This window comes from Cetorhinus maximus, chromosome 11, assembly GCF_964194155.1.
Source record: "Cetorhinus maximus chromosome 11, sCetMax3.hap1.1, whole genome shotgun sequence".
NCBI classification, from domain to species: domain Eukaryota; kingdom Metazoa; phylum Chordata; class Chondrichthyes; order Lamniformes; family Cetorhinidae; genus Cetorhinus; species Cetorhinus maximus.
In genome coordinates this window covers 76,091,816-76,111,705 of record NC_135889.1, presented here as the reverse complement: position 1 = coordinate 76,111,705, position 19,890 = coordinate 76,091,816, and the positions used below count along the sequence as shown (strand labels likewise).

The window sequence follows — 19,890 nt, the reverse complement described above, 5'->3', positions numbered from 1 at the left end:
CCACAAAGTGGTCACCCAATCTGCATTTGGTCCCCCCAGTGTAGAGGAGACCTCATCATAATCGATGACCGTAGTATATTGAATTGAAGGGAGGTACAAGTAAATCACTGTTTGGCCTGCAAGGAATGTTTGAAGTCCTGGACGGTGGGAGGGAGGAGGTAAAAGGGCAGGTATTACATCTCTTGCAGTAGCATAAGGAAAGGAGAGGGTGTTTGGAGTGATTGAGAAGTGGACTAGAAGGGAACGGTCCATTCAGAATGCTGAAAAGGGAGATGTCTTTGTTGAATACGATCATGGTTTTGTGAGGAAGGGGAAAGGGTTCCCCTTGTCCTTGTCTTCTACCCCACCAGACTTCACATTCAATGGGTTATCACCCACAATTTCTGCTTCAGCATGTTACCATCACCAAACACATCATCCCCTACCGTTTCACCATTTCAAGGGAATTATTCCCTCCACAAAACTTCAGCCAATTCGATTCACTCCATGTGATATCAAGAAACGGCTGAAGGCTATGGGCCCTGACAACATTCCAGCAATAATAATGAAGACATGTCTCCAGAACTAGCTGGGCCCCTAGCTCGGCTGTTCCAGTACAGCTGCAGTGCAGGCATTTAACGGCAACGTGGAAAAATTACCCGGCTATATCCTGTTCACAAAAAGCAGGACAAATCGAACCTAGCTAATTGTCGTCCCATCAGTGGACTCTGGATCATCAGCAAAGTGGCGGAAGGGGACATCGACAATGCTATCAAGCAGCACGTATTCAGCAATAATCTGCTCATTGACACTCAGTTTGGGTTCTGCCAGGGCCACTCAGCTGCTGACCTCCTTACAGCTTTAGTCCAAACGTGGACAAAAGAACTGAACTCCAGGGGTGAGGTGAGAGTGACTGCCCTTGACATCAAGGCAGCAACTGACCGAGAGTGGCATCAAGGAGCCCTAGCAAAACTGAAGTCAATGGGAGTGGCGGGTAAAACTCTCCATTGGTTGGAGTAATATCTAGCATAAAGGAAGATGGTTGTGGTTGTTGGAGGTCAATCGTGTCAGTCCGAGGGTAACGCTGCAGGAGTTCCTCAGGGTAGTGTCCTATGCCCAACCATTCTGAGCTGCTTCATCAGTGACCTTCCTGCCATCATAAGGTCAGAAGTGGGGATATTGCGCAATGTTAAATACCATTCGCAACTCCTCAGATATGGAAGCAGTCCATATCTATATGCAGCATGACCTGGATGATGTTCAGGCTTGGGCTGATAAGTGGCAAGGAACATTTGTGCCACACAAGTGCCAGGCATTGACCATGTCCAATAAAGAATCTAACCATCTCTCCTTGAAATTCAATGGCATTACCATCACTGAATCCCATCCTGGGGTTGCCATTGTTCAGAAGCTGAACTGGACCAGCCATATAAATACTGTGGCTACAAGAGCAGGTCAAAGGCTGGGAGTTCTTAGGTGAATAACTCAACTCCTGACTGCCCAAAGCCTGTTCACCATCCACAAGGCTCAAGTTAAGAGTGTAATGGAATACACTCCACTTGCCTGGATGAGTGCAGTGCCAACAACACCCAAGGAGCTTGACACTGTCCTGGACAAAGCAACCCGCTTGATTGGCACCACATCCACAATCATTCACTTCCTCCACCACCAAGGCACAGTGGTAGCAGTGTGTATAATCTACAAGATGCACTGCAGCAACTCACCAAGGTTCCTTTTAACATCACCTTCCAAACCTACAACCTCTACCAACTCGAAGGACAAGCGCAGCAGATGCATGGCGGCAACACGACTGGCAAGTTCTCATCCAAGCTACACACCATCCTGACATATAACTATATTACTGTCCCTTCATCGTCGCTGGGTCAATATCCTAGAATGCCCTTCCTAAAAGCACTGTGAGTGTACCTACACCACATGGACTGCAGTGGCTCAAGAAGGCAGCAGATCACTACCTTTTCAAGGGCAATTAGGGATGGGTAATAAATGCTAGCCTAGCCAGCAATGCCCACATCCTGCAAAAGAATAATTGAAACAAAGATGATAATGGACCCATGTGGACTTGAGGCTAGGTTCGAGGAAAATATCTGTACGTAATGGCCCCCAATCTGGCACAAGTGTGCAGGGTTTAGGGTAGGATGTCACAGATGACAATTTTCTGCAAGGTGAGGTGACTTACTAGTTCTTCTGCAGAGGACTTGGATGCAAACCTCTGACCCTGGCTGCTTAAAAAAAAGATCATGGCCATCTACCAGAAAATGCTAGGTGCACTGAGCAGCCTACCAAAGAGCTGTGCACAATTCACAGAGCGTGAAAGAGACCAGCTCCAACTTGTCGTGATCGTTGAGACCATTCTGTCGAAGATGGACCAAATGGTTCGCTCCATCAACAACACAGTGAAACTGACTATGCTGGAGCCTGTTGTGACAACTTCCATTGTACAGCTCAAGCTGCTGTCAACATCTACTTTGTATATTTATATATCTATTTATTTATCTATTTCATAGAATCACAGAACTGTTACAGTGCAAAAGGAGGCCATTTGACCCATCATATCTGCACCAGCTCTTCGAATTAGCAGCCCCCTTATTGCCATTCTCCCGTTCAGTTTTGTATATTTAGCCTATTATACCTACATGTTTCGGTTAGTTCTTACTTAATTATAGGTTTTTGTCTTTGCCTCTAATTTTTTAAGTAGCTGCTTAATATATCATATACTTAATTATTAAACTGTGAATAATAATTGAGCACTTACTTTTTTTTTCTCTGGCTCTGCTGCTCCCTTTCCCTAAATCATCTATGATATCACTTTTCAAATTCATCTCTCCATTGTCTGTGTTGACACCACTATGATTCCACTCACTGCTATAAAACCTTGGGATTTTTTTGTTGGGACCTCCATGGACTGTTGAGCTTTAAAGTGAAAAAGAGGGCGGCTGACTCACCAGGTGGCATTCTCAATTTGTAGTACCATATGCATATTTGAAAATCTGAATGTTATGGAAAATTCCCAGCTTTCATCTGAAATGCATTTATCCAGGTGTGATCAGAGGCACACGTTATTTCCAGCAACTTGCTAGTTTATTTGTGTCTATTTCATTTTGTGTATTAAGATCTCCTGTTATGCACAATTTTGATGTTGTTGTTCTTTCTAATCAGGGGTTGCTCCTGGTCCTAAAAATGAATGCAGTTGAAATTGGCTCCCTGCCCTGTCTAACTGTTTCCTTAGGACATGTCCCACTGCCCACACACATAGCTGATAAATGTCTGACTTCACTGCATATTTAGAGAAACTAAATTGGTGCATTTTGCTAAGCTTAACTATAAAAAGTGACATTAAGTATATTTTATACAATCACATGCTTCAGATTATTAGTGCTCATTTAATTATGCTATGAAGCATTTCCATAAGATTTCTTCAAAATAGAAAAAGATGTATATATGAATTCTAAGTACAGTAACTGAGTGTAATTTTTGGTATCTGATTTATTTAAGAAGCTGCACTTAATAAGAATCTTAAATACCATAATCTCGTTGATCAAGATTACTCTCAAAATAGGGATAAATATATGCTCGTGTGCACGTCACAGTGGTTTGGGTTATTTTCCCCATGTTATCTTTGATAGTAGAATAATAGGAGATTACAAATATAGCACAGAACATGTCTCAAATCCATTCAACAAGGTTCAGATGCCACTTCCTTTCCTGTTAAAACTTAATTTTTTTTTTGATGTGCCTCCTGGAGAACACTGTTCATAGCAATAGGTACATACATTAAATGAATGTTGAAGAGACAATATTGCAGGTATTTCATCTTTTTTTAATGAACTCGTGAGGCTTTGGTTAAGTAGTAATTATGCTCTCTGACGTTGCGTTTCAGGTTATGGCTTTGTGGATTTCGACAGTCCAGCTGCTGCTCAGAAGGCAGTGGCTGCCTTAAAGGGCAATGGTGTCCAAGCACAGATGGCAAAGGTAAAGACTTAGGAAGTAAAATCAGTGTGATATTTAAGATTATTTGAACACAGATTTATTTTCAAGGTGCAGATTACTTAAATTATGAAAATGTTAATACTTTTCACTATCCGCATTTTTGCCTTCGTTATATTTTGCTTGTGTACGCATCCGTTTTTGAATGTTTCGACAGGTTATTCATTTCAGTTTCCTATTTGAAGTAATTCTAAATTACAACAATATGGAAAAATAATGGTTTGTTATTTTATTAAAACATAATCTTTTCATACACTTGAATTATATGTGGCGCATTCATTCTTCAATGCGCTACTTCAAATAACAAGCAGAATCTGTACAATCTGTTCAAATTGTAACATCTGTTGCTTCTACAAGGTTTTCTGAATTCTGAGAATGGAGCAGGGATTTCTCATGATAGTCGTTGGTCAGTATGGTTAAAGCTAGGAGCAATGTGAAATTCTGATTTACCTAAAAGAAAAAGGGTGTCAGCAATACTACATTCTGTGCACTTTGCACTATCTTTGGCATTCATTAAAAATGTATGGAAACTGACTTACTGCCCATCCAGAGCATAAATTATGTCTTGGTAGCAACCACATTGTCCAAGATTTATTCCAGATTATTCACACTATAAAATGTTTAACATGTCAAATTTTACCATGCGTTAGTTTAGAAAACTATGGTGATAATCAGAGCTATATTTAACCTATCCTGATCCCACCTCAAGGCCATTACTCGAATATTCTCTGTGAAGAACTGGTCCAAATCGAAAGATCCACACAATTGTCGCTCTTTATAAACCTTTTGAGCGAATTAGAAGCAAATTGTAGCTGCTTGTAAGTTTTAGAATCCAGATCAAAAAACACAACAGAAAAATGACTCTCCTCCTTTATTTGTAGATGCTTTTGCATTTGTAACAAAATCTGACATTGAAATTTGATGTCTGGAGTGTCATAGGCATGGGCTAGCTTCAAGGTCTGAAGAAAAAATGCAGAAGTTTGAGCTCCACAACTTGGAATAAAAACACAAAATGCTGGAAATACTCCAGAAAAACAAGCTTCATAGACTTTTGTTAGCAAAGGCAATTGAGATATGGAACTCAAGGCAGATATATTGGGTTGAGGTGCAGATCAGTGATGATCTAACTGAACAGTGGAACAGCACTGAAGGGCTGAATGACTTGTGCCTATTCTATGTTGATTTGTCCTACTAGCCTAACCTACTCTAAAGTAATATTCTAGCTTGTGTTCTTTCATTTTTAGCATTTAGTATTTTATTTCCCTTGATGAGGCTTCCAACTAACCTTAAACAAAATACTGCAGATGCTGGAAATCTGAAATAAAAACAAAAAATGCTAGAAACACTCAGAAATTATGGAAGGTCATAGACCTGAGCAGCATCTCTGGAGAGAGAAACTGAGGAAATATTTCAGGCCTATAACCTTCCATAATTTAAGTGTTTCTAGCATTTTTTGTTTTTATTTCAGATTTCCAGCATCTGCAGTATCCAGTAGGACAAATCAACATAGAATAGGCATAAGTCATTCAGCCCTTCAGTGCTGTTCCATTGTTCAGTTAGATCATCACTGATCTGTATCTCAACTCAATTTATCTGCCTTGAGTTCCATATCTTTTAATTGCCTTTGCTAACAAAAGTCTATAAAGCTTTTTTTTAATTTTTCAATTCACCTAGCCTCAACAGCATTTTTGGGAGAATGGTTTCAGATTTCCACCAATCTTTGTATGAAGAATGCTCCCTAATATCACCCTAAATGACCTAGACCTGATTTTAAGTTTATGTGCACTTGCTCCTTCACCAGAGGAAACAGTTTATTTCTATCCTTCCAATCAAATCTTTTAATTATCTGAAATGCTTCAATTAGGTGACCCTATAGCCTTATATACTTAAGGTAATATAAACCTAGTTTACACAACCTGTATTGATGTTTTATGCCTCTTAGCCCCAATATCATTTTGATGAACCCATACTGCATCACCTCCAAGTCCAATTCTTGTCAATGCAGTGCCCAGAATTGAGCACTGTACTCTAGATGTGATCTAACCAGAGCCTTAAGAAATGGTAAGCTCTACCCATTTGTATTCCAGACTCTTTGAGGTAAAGGCTAATGTTACATTAGTCATTTTAGCTAAATTTTCTACCTGTCCACTACCTAGGGGTTCCTATATCTCGCAATTTCTGCACTCCCACATTCTGAACTTCTCACCATTTAGAAAATATTCTGATCGGTCTTCCTTATGTTAAAAGTGGATAACCCCACATTCATCTGGGTGTATTCTATAGGTCACCAACTAGTGGGAAAGATATAGGGCGGAATTTTCCATGCCCGCTGACATCGGGCATGTTTGGCAGCATGAGCAGACGATATGGCAAGAAGGCCAAAAACCAGTTTCATGCCATCGTGAAACCAGTTTGCAATCATCTGCTCTGCCTGTCAATGGCGGGCCGCGGTTCGTGTCGTTGGACATCGGGAACTTCCTTGGAATACGTCTGCATATCATTATAAGCCCTGCTCACCCATAATCATCGCCCCACACTAGAACATCCAAGATCACGCCAACGTGTTTCACAACAACATATATAAGGCATGCACTTGGCGGGCTGCACTTAAAGGGGAAGTCAGAGGTGACTGCACAATAACGTTGTGCAGCGCTCGCGAGGGTCACCTTACGGACCTCAAGGTTGAGTGCATTCAGGAGAGGGCACAGGCAAGTCACTTTTTTTCCTGGCTGGCTGGCTGGCTGACAGTAGTGGCGGGTCAAGGGCTGCCCTGCAGTTAAGGCGAGTTGGGTGGGGTGCTAAGGGCAGCCCTGTGGCAGTACACAAGCACGACTTGTGGCCGGTGGGGGAGCGGGTAAGAGGGAAGAGGCCATGCACTAGGGGAAATCTTGTATAACGTGACCATTTCTCCGCAGCTGAGACAGTTCAGGCACAGCCGCACTGACACGCTTAGAGTCAGGCCTCTAACTTATCTGCCCACTCGAGCAACACAGAGGCATGAAAATGCCACCAAACGCTTCAGAGCTTTTCACCCCTTGGGCACAGAGCTCAAACTAATGGGCGTGTGAGTGGACTGCAGAACAGTTGGATGCCTGCGCATGTTGCACAATCTCTTTGTGAAAGCTGGCATGGAGCAGTCATTGGTGATGAGAGAAAATGTTTTTAAAAACCTAGTAATACAATGGAAAACTTACATTCAAAGGGATAGCTTGGTATAAACCGAGAGGAGTTTGTGTGTGTGAGGCAGATGCATGAAAGATTTAACCAGCCTGTAAGCCCTACGACTGTGTCTGCAAAAAAACCAAATTGCAAGGGACCTCATTTTGAATTCTAAGGTCAAATGTGCTTTGCCTGGTGTCTGTTTAAAGTCTATGGGTTATTGTTGCCTTAGTGAAGATTTACCTGCAAGTGATTAATTTGGGGATTTGTTTAGAAGTTATTATGGTAGTAATTTGTCGACGTGTATGTGTTTAATTTGTTAAATTAATAAATTTTTAACTTAGTTTTATGTAAAAACCACTTGAGGCTTGGTGGTTTTAATCCTGAATTCAGAGCTACATCTCAAACAAACCTATTGAAAATATAGGTTATGACAGCTGCTCAAGTTTCCCCTGGGATTTAATCAACTTGGCCTTTGCCAACTGCTGTGTCATAACACGCTACCAACTGAAATCAGACCGCTTTTCTGTTTCTCCATGTGTCTTTGTAGGCCTCCCTATTGCTGGGCAACAGCAGTTTTTCTTATTTTGTTTTAACTTCCCTAAACCACTTCAAAAAACCTAATTAAAATTCAGGTACACAAACAAACCCACAGACTTGCAGGCAACGTTCTAAAGTGACCAAAACCCAGGTTTCCACTTTCATAACACACGTAGACAAAATATAAGTTACTTAAAACTGTCTTTACTTCCTAACAATATAAATACCATCCATAGACACTCCCTTATCTAACCCCTTTAATAACCACCTCAAAAAATTCAAAGTAGGCTGTTATACATGACTTGCTGTTTAGAAATCTATGATGGTTCTCTCTGATCAGTTTCTATTGGCTAAATGATATAGGTTTAAATCAGTGAAAAGTAATTTTAAAACAATATTAGCAAGTTTTCATATAAGCATGATAAGTGTTTGGAATGATGTGTATTATATGCAAAGTTATTCAAGGTTCTTCAAAACATGGTTGGATGTTAAGCTAGCAATGTCAGGGAGTAGTGGGATCAACTGGAGGGACCAATTTGCTTGTCATTTACTGTATTTTAATATATATTTGTTGGTCTGCTGGTATCTCATAAATGCTTCCTTCTACAAGAAAGCCAATGTGTAAAAGAAATTGTGCAGTTACTTGACTGAAATGCTTATAATAATTATATTTAAGAAAATTATTTCCAATTCTGCAGGTCATGCGGGCAGAATGAAATGAAAACTGTGAATTACTGGTGGAATTTATCCCACCCAAACCACTTGATTGCAGAAATTGATCAGGAATTTGAAAAGATTGGTAATAAACAGTGCCACAACAAGACCTTCTTTAATGTAGATAAATATTTGAAGGCTCCAACAACATTTTCTGCCCTTAAATTCATTGTTGTTAGATATCCGTTATTATCAATAACCAGCTGTAGCTGGGAATAATTATTTTCAGACCATTGGTAATTTATTTTGTGGTTGTCGGGGCCGCGGATATACTTGGAGGCTGTTCTTGACTACCAATAAGTAGTCTCAAATTCTTTGAGCCTAACTTATGTTCCGGTAGCATTGGTTCAACAAGTGTTAGTTAATTCTGTTTAAATTTTTATGCTGGAAGCACATATTTCCAAGTAAGGGCATTGGAAAATTGTATCACAGGCAGGAGAAGTGGTGTGTTAAGCTTCATTGTTGGTATTCTGTGTGGAATTAAAGTTTGGATGTTAACTTTGCAAAAGATGGTTCTTTTCTCTATTATCATACTAGATCCCAGAATGATTGGTGTTGCATTCCATGTTCTGGTTTTTGGATTATTTTAATATTTATATTTGGGCCCTGTATAAACATTTGCTCTGTGAACTTCTGATCTTGGCCAGGCCCTTCGGTGCAAAGGCTGAAAGGAAACAAGTTGCATCCTAACAGACTGAAAAGGAAAAAGCTAAATCATCTCCATGCTGTGACAGACTTTGTGGCAGCTGTATTCAGTGCTGATGTTGACAAATATGTGATAAGGTCACTTTTCTAATTCCTCAGCTAGGGAATGGTGTGTGGTCCAGACATTCTAGAAAGGTAGTAGAAGAAAATAAAGTTTTGAAGAAGTTTGAAAAGAAGGCAGGCTGACATATATTTTTCAAGGGTTTTAAGCTGTTGTAAAATAATTTACATTTCTTATGCATCCCAGTTCCTACAATTGGGAATAAAATTCCTTCAAAGTTAATTAAACATTTTGTTGCTTTAAATTTTTTACTGAATGGTAATACTTATTTTATTGAATTGCTAAAATAATTTTTTCAATGAATTTCTGAATGAACAGATAAAATACAATTTGTAAAGATCACATTTCTGAATTTGTAAGGGCTAAACAAAGGGATTGAACCATTTATCAATTAAATCTGATAATGAAGTCTGTTCCAAGTTGTTTCTTTTAAGATATTTACTTGTGAAGCTGATTTTCATCTACAGCATTCTGCATTTCCTGTAGTCAACTGAACAGTTTCAAGGACTAGAAACACTTTTAAGTCCATAAGAACATGAGTAGTCTATTCAGCCCATCAAGCATGCCCCACCTCTCAATTAGATCATGGCTGATCTATAATCTAACTCTACCCACCTGCCTTGATTCCATATCCCTTAATACTGTTGGCTAGGAAAATAACTATTGATCTCTGATTTTAAAATTATTAATTGAAATAGCATATACTGCTTTTCGTGGGAGAGTGTTATAATTCTACTACCCCTTGCATGAATATGTGCTCCCTAACTTCTCTCTAATTTTAAGATTATGTTCATTTGTGACTTGCCCCAGTGGAAAACTTAGCATTTACTTACCAATTCCTTTCCAAGTCCTAAAAATATCAGTTAAATTACCCCTCAATCTCTTATGTTCCAGGAAATAAAAGCCTAGTTTATCCCTCTGCCCTCACATCTTTCTATAGTTTCTCTCCCATCTCCCCATATGCCCTCTGCAAACTTTTATTACCCATGAGACCCACCTCCTGCTTCCTCGACCCTATTTCTACTAAACTGACCACCCAACTTCCCTTCTTGGTCCTCGTATTAGCTGATATTGTAAACAGTTCCCTCATTTCAGGTACTCTCACTCTCCTTTAAAACTGTTGTCACTCATCTCCTCAAAAATCAACCCTTGTCCCCAATGTACTTGCAAGTTACTGCCCCATCTTCTGACATCCAGTACTGGATTGGGAAGACTGAAATTATTGTCTGTGGTTCCCGCTACAAACTCCGTTCTCTAGCTACCAACTCAATCCCTCCCCATGGCAACTATATGAGGCTGAACTAGATTGTGTGCAACTTTGGTGTAATGTTTGACCCCAAAATGAGGTTCCAACTTACATATCTGTGCCATCACTAAGACTGCCTATTTCCACTTCAAGAACATTGCCTGACCCCATCCCTGCCTCAGTTCATGGACTGCTGAAACCTTCATCCAAGCCTTTATCTCCAAAGTTTACTCCAGTATTTACCAGTGCACTCCAGGCCAGCTTCCCATGTTGTACCCTCCATAGACTTGAGGTCATCTAAAGCTCTGCTACCTGTGTCCTTACTCTCATCAAGTCCTGTTCACCTGTCACCCCACTGATCTCATTGGTCCCTGGTCAAGTAAGACCTAGATTTTAAAATGTCCCATCCTTGTTTCCAAGCCCCTCCATAGTCGATGTCTGTTATCTCCTCCAGTCCCACAACCCTCTGAGATACCTGTGCACATTTAATTCATAAAAATGTAAGAAATAAGAACAAGATTGGATGTTTGGCACTTTGAACAGGTTCTGTCATTCAACAAGATCTTCTACCTCGACTCCACCTTCCTGCAATATCCTCTTTTCCCTTAATTTTGTTAGTACTTAAAAATCTATAGACCTCTGTCTCGAATATATTTGAGGACTGAACAAACAGCTCTCTTGGATAGAGAATTTCAAAGGCTCAGAACCCTTTGAGTGGAGAACTTTCTCCTTGGCTGGAATTTTCTGGCCCCGTTGGCATCAGGCGTAATGGTGAGAGGGGGGTGGGGCAATATGGCAAGAAGGCCAGAAATAGGCTTCACACTGTTGTGAAACCAGTTTGCGATCGTCCACTCCACCTGTCAATGACAGACCATGTTGCCTGCCACCGCACGTTGGGAACCTAATTTCAATACTTTAACATCTCATTATAAGCCCTGCTCGCTGGAATCATCCCCCCACGCTGGATCTTCTGGGCGATCACACGACATGCTTCACAACTGTATATAAGCGATGTACACCTGGTGAGCTGCATTTCACCTGGGACTTGGAGGTTTCTTTGCCAACCTGGTTTCAGGCAGCACTCGCAGTCATCAGTGCCAGGCTTCGCAGGCAGCACCGCATCACTTTTAGGGAGCTGACGGGCAGGTCTCTACCTACCAGACCAAAAGGTTCGCTTTTCAATGGCTGCAGGGCTAGGGCTTGTTTAGGAAAGGAGGAGAAGTGGTGTCAGACAAGGGAAGAGGCTGCAGGGCGAGGGCTGTACTGGGGAAGTGTGGGGGGGTTGTTTCCCAGGGTTTGTGTTGTCTGTACATTGATCTGCGCAAGTAGCCTCAAGATGCTGAGGGCTGAGGAGGCAGTCTCCAGAGAAGATGAGGCCAAATGGAGATGTGAGGGGGTGTGTGAGAGAGTGAGTGGTGATGTTCCTTGAGCTGGCAGTGAGTGAGATGCCAGTGAATGTGTAATGGCCTTGTGATGTGTGAATTTAGTGTGATAAGTTGGTTGCCTTACCCTGGATCATTCAACCGCTTTCTGCACTGGATGGCCAACATCTTGTATGCAGCATTGGCACTGACCACCTCTGCCACCATCTCCCAAGCCAGAGTGGTGACACTGATGAGCCTTCTGTGGCCAGAGCGAGGGTAGAGTACATTGAGGCAGACCTCCATGGCAACCAGAAGGTATCCCAGGGATGTGTCACTGAATCGGGGACTGTACTCTTCATGTCTTTTGGGGCCATGTCTTCACTAGAGCAGTCCTGTGCTGCAAGCTTTGAGAAGTGTGCACGTGGCTGCAGTTTAAATATGGCGCTATGCATGAGATGAGCTGAGATAATGGCGTGGCAGGCAAATTGGAGGCTGCCTGCCAGTGAGACGGCGTGTTTCCTGTCACATAATTAATGGGATGGAAATGGGATGATACAGTGCGAAAACCCACCGTTGCAGCAGGTGGGTAAAATGACTTTTTTCCTGCCTGCCAGCACACTTCTTGTGCAAATCTGGGATGTTTCCACCTCTTGGTTCAGTCTTAAATGGCTGATCCCTTATTCTGAGGCTGTGACACCATGTTCCAGATTCCCCAGCCAGGAGAAGCATTTTCCCAGCGTTTACTCTGTCAAGCCCCTTAAGAATTTTTAATGTTTCCATTAGGTCATGTCTCATTCTTCTAAACTTGGGGGAATTTAGACTTAGTCTATTCAGTCTCTCCTCTCAGAACAGTCCCATCATCCCAGCAACCAGTCTAGTCAACCTTCCTTTAGGGCACGTATGTCCGTCCTTAGGTAAGGAGTCCAAAATTGCACACACTACTACAGGTGTGACCTCACCAGTGTCCTATATAATTGTATTAAAACATATTTGCTTACACGCTAATCATTTTGTAATAAAAGCTTAACATGCTATTTGTTTTCCAAATTGCTAACTTACCTGCATGTTAACCTTCTGAGATTCATTTACAAAGCCATTCAGGTGCCTCTGAATGCAAACATTTCCCAGCCTCTCACTATTCAAAAAATACGCTTTTTAAAATTTTTCCTACCATCACAGATAACTTCATACTTTGCCATATTGCATTTCATCTACCATGATCATGATTAGGCTCCCAGCCTGTCACCATCCCTCTGCAGCTTCTTTGTGTCCTGTTCCCAACTTACTTTCCCATCTAATTCTGCATCAGCAACAAACTTGGATATGTTATACTCAGTCCCCTTATCTCGGTCATTAATATAAATTGTAAAGAGCTGAAGCCCAAGTACTAATCCTTGCAGTTCACCATTAGTTACAGCCTGCCAACCCAAAAATGTTTCATTTATGTCGGCTCTCTGGTTCCTGACGTTAACTAATTCTCAATCCATGCTCCTACATTACTCTCAATCCCGTGAATCCTAATTTTGTGCAAATAACCTCTTAGAACAGTCATAAATTCATTACAGCACAGAAGGAGGCCATTGGGCCCATCAAATCTGTGCCATTCTGTGTAGAGAATCCAGTCAGTCACATTCTCCCTCTCTATCCCCGTAGCCCTGCAAGTTTAACTCCCTCAAGTGCTCATCAGTTTCCTTTTGAAATTATTGATTGTCTCTACTTCCACCACCTTTGTAGGCAGCAGGTTCCAGATCATTACTCCTCACTGCGAAAAGAAGTTCTTCCTCACATTCCCCCTGTATCTCTTGCCCAAACTTGAAATCTGTGTTCCCTAGTCTTTATATCATCAGCTAATGGGATCAACTTTTCTTTGTCTACCTCATCTAAACCTGCCATAATCTTGTGCTCCTTTATCAAATCTTGCCTCAATCTCCATGGCTCCATGGAGAACAACCCCAGCTTCTCCATCCTAACCATGTAGCTGAAACCCCTCACCCCTGGAACCATTTAGGTAAATCTCATCTGTAACCTGCCACCTTCCTGAAGTTTGGTGACTTAACCAGAACTTTATAAAGGTTTAACATAATTCCATGCTTTTGTGTTCAATTCCTATTTATGAAGCCCAAGATCCTGTAAACTTTGCTAATCACTCTCTCAATATGTCATGCTTTCAACAATTAATTCACATGCACCCCCAGGTTTTTCTTTGCTGCACACTCATGACTTGCTGTTTTTTATCTAAGCTGACATTGACCTTCCTATTCCGTGGGCCTCAATTTTGTTAATAAACCTTTTGTCAAACACTTTCCTAAAAACCATACCGACAACGTGCTTGGCATTCTCTTCAGTTAGATTAATCAAGCACATTCTGCCTTTGACAAATCCATGCTGACTCTCTTTAATTACCTCAAACCTCTCCAAGTGCCTAGTGACATTTTTTCCCCGATTTACTGTTTCTAAAACCTTACGCAAAACAGATGTTAAACTGTCCAGCCTCTAGTTACGAGGAACATCCTTACACCCTTTCTTGAACAAGGCTGTCACATTTGCAACTGTCCAATCATTTGGCACCTCTGCCATATCTAGACAAAATTGGGAGATTATTGCAAGCTCTTCTGTAATCTCCACCTCCCTTCCTTTAGCAACCTAGGATGCAAGCTATCCAGATCAGGTGAGTTATCCACTCTAAATGAGGTCAGCCTTTCCAGTAAATCATGCCTATTAATTTTCATCTCACCATTACCTCCACCACCTCTGTTTATATCGATTATTTCCTTAGAGAATGCTAATTCATAGGGCTGTAACTTCCGAGCTCTAGGGCGTCGTATCTATGGGGTATCACAAAGATGCACTGGGGAACTTTGCCACCATGTCTCTCCTCCCCCCACCCCCTGCCCACCGGGAATTCCTAGTGAGGCTTGCACTGCCATCGCCCCACTCCAAAGCCCGACACTCCCCACCCCCTCCTCCATAATAAGGCTTGACCCAACCCCCACAAGGCTCGATCCAACGCCCCCCCCCCCCCCCCCAACACCACCACCACCACCAAAGTCTTGACCCGATTTCCCCCATCCCCAGAGATATTAAGTCCACTAAGACCTTTAGAGATTTTAAAATTTAAATTAAAATATTTATTAACAAAATATAAAAGATTTCAAGTATTTACATAAGACTACAATTACTACTATAATAACTCCTAAAATTCCTAATTAACCTGAGTCCCAGTTACACTCCCTTTAGGGCAACTGTCCAACATAGATTATAGATTTAAAATAAACTCAGCAAATTAGCACAATACCCTGGACAGTGGAATTCCAAATGGCTTTTCTCCAACCTCAGTTCCGTTAGGCAGCAGACTTATGCACAAATGCTGGAGGCTTCATTAAGGCTTTTCACACACTCTTGTTAGATCTTACATGGCCTTCTCCTGACACACGGCCTTTCATTCTCCTTTATATATGTTTCTCTCTTAATATGTAAATTCTATTGTTTCATACGCATTTGAAACTGTATCTCTCTCAGAATATAAAAACTTGCATGTTGTCACTGTATATTGTTAGTAACCTTTGTGAAAAATAAACACATTCTTTAGCCTTGCTTATCTGGCTAGTTGTAAACAGACCAAGATCCCTTTGAAATCCAAATATCCCTTCATTTATCTAAAAATGCAAATTCCCATCACACTTTACATGCTAAGCCAGCAGCCATGTTTACTCATCAGCATGTCAAGCACCTAGCTTCTTTTGATGATTTAAACCTGCAGTCTACTTGGCTCCAAATGTAATTAAATCTCACACAGACCCAACTATGCTTACCCCCTAAACCTACTTCACAATAAACTAGAAAAATGTTATGAAAATTATTATACTTTCATGACACTACTCTCATTCTCTTTTCTCCTTCAGAATCAATTTCTTTGTCTCCTTTCCTGAATTCTCAAATCTTCCCAATCCTCAGATTTACTATTCTTTTTGGCAACATTATAAACCATCTCCTTTGATTTAATACTATCTTTAACTACTCCTGTAAGCCACAGTTGGATTGCTTTTTCTGAGGGTTTTTTGTGCCTTAAAGGAATCAACATTTGTTGCAAGTTATGTATTCTTTAAATGCTGGCCATTGCTTGTCTACCATCAACTTTTACTGTAACTTTCCAATGTACCTTAGCCAATTTGTTCCTGATACCTACATAGTTTGTTTTGTTTAGCTTTAAGACCCTAGTTTCAGACTTCTCTAAATCACTTTCAAACTCAATGTAAGATTATATCCTATTATGATCACCTCTTCTCTAGAGGTCCCTTTGATACAAAGTTATTAATTAACCTTTTCTCATTGCACAATACTAAATCCAAATAGCTTGTTCCCTGGTTGGTTCCTCAACGTTTTGTAACCATTCCATGAACTTGTCCTGTACACCATTACTGCAAATTTGCCCAGTCTATATGAAGATTAAAGCCTCCATGATTACTACCTTAACCCTTTAACACACCCTTCTAACTTCCTGATTTGTGCTCTGCTCTACCCTGGAACTTCAGTGAGGGTGCCTGGAAATAACTCCCATCAATGCTTCGTGCCCCTTGCTGTTTCTAAGCTCCACCCAAACTGATTCTACTTGTTGATCCTCTTTCTCTCCTATCTTTATCCCATCCTTTATTATCAGAGCCATCTCTCCTTTTTCCTATTTTGTCTAAAATGTAACTATCCTGGAATACTTGAGCCTAAATTTTTGCAGTGACGAAGAGGGTCATCAGCTTAGTCAAAATAATGCCAGAGCCCTGAATCCAACAGTCCCATCCCTGGAATTGGCACTCAACAGTTTTGTTGGGGGAGGGAAGGATCAGGGGCAGTTTGTAGTTTGTACATCCGTAGTTCAGCTGTGAGAAAAGCGAAAATTCTTGACTCCGCAAACCCAACTTGGGACAAAGTGCCCCGGGTTATCTGATTTTCATTCCAAGGAGGTCAGTGGGGGTGGGCTGTTAATGGGAGTCAGGCCTGCCGACCTTGGAAGATACAGCAATCCTGGACAACCACGTCTATAGTAAGTAATTGCAGCTTGAGGAACTTTGGCTCAGAAGTATTGTGCTGGAGTCCGAGCTGCAGACATCACAGAGCATAGAGAGGGGGAATTACCTGGAGACGTTGTTCCAGGAGGCAGTCACACCTTTAGGTTAAGTAGAACTTTAGAGTTGGTCAACAGTTTGGGGCAGGAACATATGACTGAGAGAAAGGCAGGTATGGGATCCGGGATGTAGTGATGGAGAAGCCTCGGCCCTCGACTTTAACTAGCAGGCACAAGGTACTTGCTGCCTGTGTGAATGAGAACAAGGACTGACCACAGCGCCATGGTGCTGGAGGCCATTCAAATGTGGGGAGTAGAAAGGAGTGTGGTAGTGATAGGGGACAACATAATTCAGTGAATAAATACTCTTCGCTGCAGCTGTGATCAGGAGTTCAAAATGTTTTACTACTTACCTGAAGCCATTTCCTCATGGCTGGAGAAGAACTTGGAGTGAGAGATCCTGTCGTCATGGTTCAAGTGGGAACCAATTACATAGAACTAGAAATTATGTTCTGCTGAGTTTGAGCAATCCAAATTACAAAGCAGAAACTCAAAATAAATAACCTCTGGATTGCTATCTGAGCCACATACCAATTAACATAGGGATAAACAGACCAGAAGATTAAATGTGTGGTTGAAGAAGTGCTGTGGGAAACAGGGTTTCATTTCATGGGCCACTGGCACAGTACTGGTTGGGATGGACTCCACTTAAACCGGTCTATGACCAGTGTCCTAGGAAAGGGTAAGTTCACAAGCAGCAAAGGAAATGTCAAGGCTCCAGAGCAGAGCAGCATTTTGGGTAATAATAGGCAGAGTGGATCATGGACAGTTAAGTGTAATAAAGATAATAGGGCATTAGTGACATCGGGGAAAATTTTTTAAAAAGTCAAAGCTAAAGGCACTATACCTGAACGTGTGAAGTAATTGCAACAAATTAGACAAATTAATAGCACAGATATAAATTAATAGATTTGATCTGTCAACCAATACGAAGACAGAGATGTGATTGCAATGTGACCAAGGTTGGAAACTAAGGCCTGAATTTTCCTGATTGTGCTAAGAGCAAAAATTCCTTTTAATATTTTGTGGAATATTGTGTGATTCTGTAAAGAAGGCTCGGTGTCTGTGTCTGTCTGTGTGTGTGATTGTGATGTAATTAAGATGGGCAAGAGTTTGATAGGAGTCAGGTTGTCTGGGGTTTGGAAACATGAAAAGGATAGAGGTGTTAAGTTGAGGTTCAAGTAAATAGGTCAGATCTAACATTTGCATTTTTAGATAAGTTAAGCCCTTGTTTGAATATCAAAGGGGAGTCCGAGGTGTCAAGAAAATGTTTGCATCTTGCAAGAGTTCATAGGTAAACAAGTAGTGAGGATGTGACATTTTATTGACACAAAAGCAAAGACGAAGTAAACATGAAAGATCAATGTTTGGAAGGGTTTGAATTTCAAAGGGGTGTGAGAACAATGGGACTGAGTTGAAAGGGAAAAGGTTATATTAGAGTTATTGTAGAGAGCTGGACAGCTGTTGAGCTAGAGATGGCTGGAGATAGCTGAGGCTGTTTGAGCTGTTGAGATAGCTGGAGCATTGTGCTGGGAGAAGATGCAGTTTGAATCACCCATCCAGTCAAGCCAGATAGGTCTTGGGCCGCAGCAAGCAGTTTTACTCTGAAGTAGATACCACCACAGAGTGGAAGAAGGTAAAGGTCATGTGGTACACCTTTATTGAAGCTACAACAGTTTGCCTTGTGTAATATTGCTTGGATTTCATAGTTAGACATCTGTAAGGAAGTGTTGCCTAGAAAGTGGTTAGTTGACCAAGTAGAAAGTTTTTGGGGGAATGTTTTGTAAGACTAACCTTAATTGTGTAATCGTAATCTTGTGTGCTTAAGTTTTCTTTAATTTTGTTAATAAAACTTTTACTTTTAATTTTTAAAATCCCAAAAATATTACTGGACCTCCTACTGCTGAGATTGGCATGTTGTTTTCTCAGTTTCAGAATACAAGAAGAAAAGGTTGTGGCCTGTAAGCCAAGTTTCCCTCTGAGATTTGGTTTGTGCAGCAGTTAACACTGGCGGCGGTCATAACACCAGCTGCAGACTGGTACATTACTTCAGTTTTCTTTGTGCTGATCGTAAGACTGATGTAGTTGCATGCATTGGAGTATAAGTCCATGTTACAATGTATGTCCAGCTCTGAACCAGCAGCGAGTGCACAGTCATTGGCAAACAGGGAGTTGCTAAGTATGTCTTTGCCCGGAGTCATCTGAGATTGAGCAACTTCCCATCCGTGCAATGTTTGATTTTGATGCCAGCATTACCGACATGAAGAATAAGGTGGAGAAAAACATGCTGAAGAGAGTTGGAGCTAGCATGTAACCCTGCTTAACTCAATTAGTGACTGGAAATGGATTAGAAGACTTACCACCATCCAGGACATGCACGAGCATATGTCATGGAACTGCCAAACCGTTGTGATGAGTTTCCCAGAGTAGCTAAATTTCTCCATTACCTTCCAAAGGCCCTCGCAGCTCACTGTGTAGTCCAACCAGTATTTTTGACAGTGAAAGTTCATCCCTTCTATATCATAGCACTCTATAGAAATAAATGCTAAGATTCACCTTTGTTTTTTTTGTACTCAATGAAAACGATCTGTGTACATGAATCCCTGAATCTCTTTGCACCTACACTATTCTTAGCTTTAACCATTTCAAAAAATTCTCATATCCAACCTTTATTGATTCAAAATGGGTGACCAGGCACTTGGTTATGTTGAAATCCATTTGCCACAGTTTTTCCCACTTACTTCTCTTTTTAAGTGCCTGATCCTGTCCATGTTACATGCTTTGCCACCAATCTTTGTGTTACTGGAAAATTTGGGTATGCAGTATTGCATTGATATGAGTGCTTCTCGCATTTAAACTTTCTATGTAGAAGGAAATTTGCATTATTTATGGTGGGTTGAAAATTTTGAACTGGTTAACACCAAATCCAGTGGAACAGTAAGGCTAGTCTCTATTTATTTGTGAATTTAGAATCTGAGATATCTGCCTTCCTCTAATTCTG

At 41.0% G+C, this 19,890-nt stretch overlaps 1 protein-coding gene across 13 annotated transcripts in view; it reads left to right on the top strand.

Moving 5' to 3' along the window:
• LOC144686695 (RNA-binding motif, single-stranded-interacting protein 1-like) overlaps positions 1 to 19,890 on the top strand; it is a 637,597-nt gene that overhangs the window by 479,901 nt on the left and 137,806 nt on the right. For all 13 annotated transcript variants that reach the window (XM_078552250.1, XM_078552249.1, XM_078552248.1 and 10 more), the window contains one exon: positions 3,878 to 3,969. In XM_078552250.1, the coding sequence (XP_078408376.1) occupies positions 3,878 to 3,969 (92 nt within the window). The remainder of the gene's footprint in view (positions 1 to 3,877; positions 3,970 to 19,890) is intronic.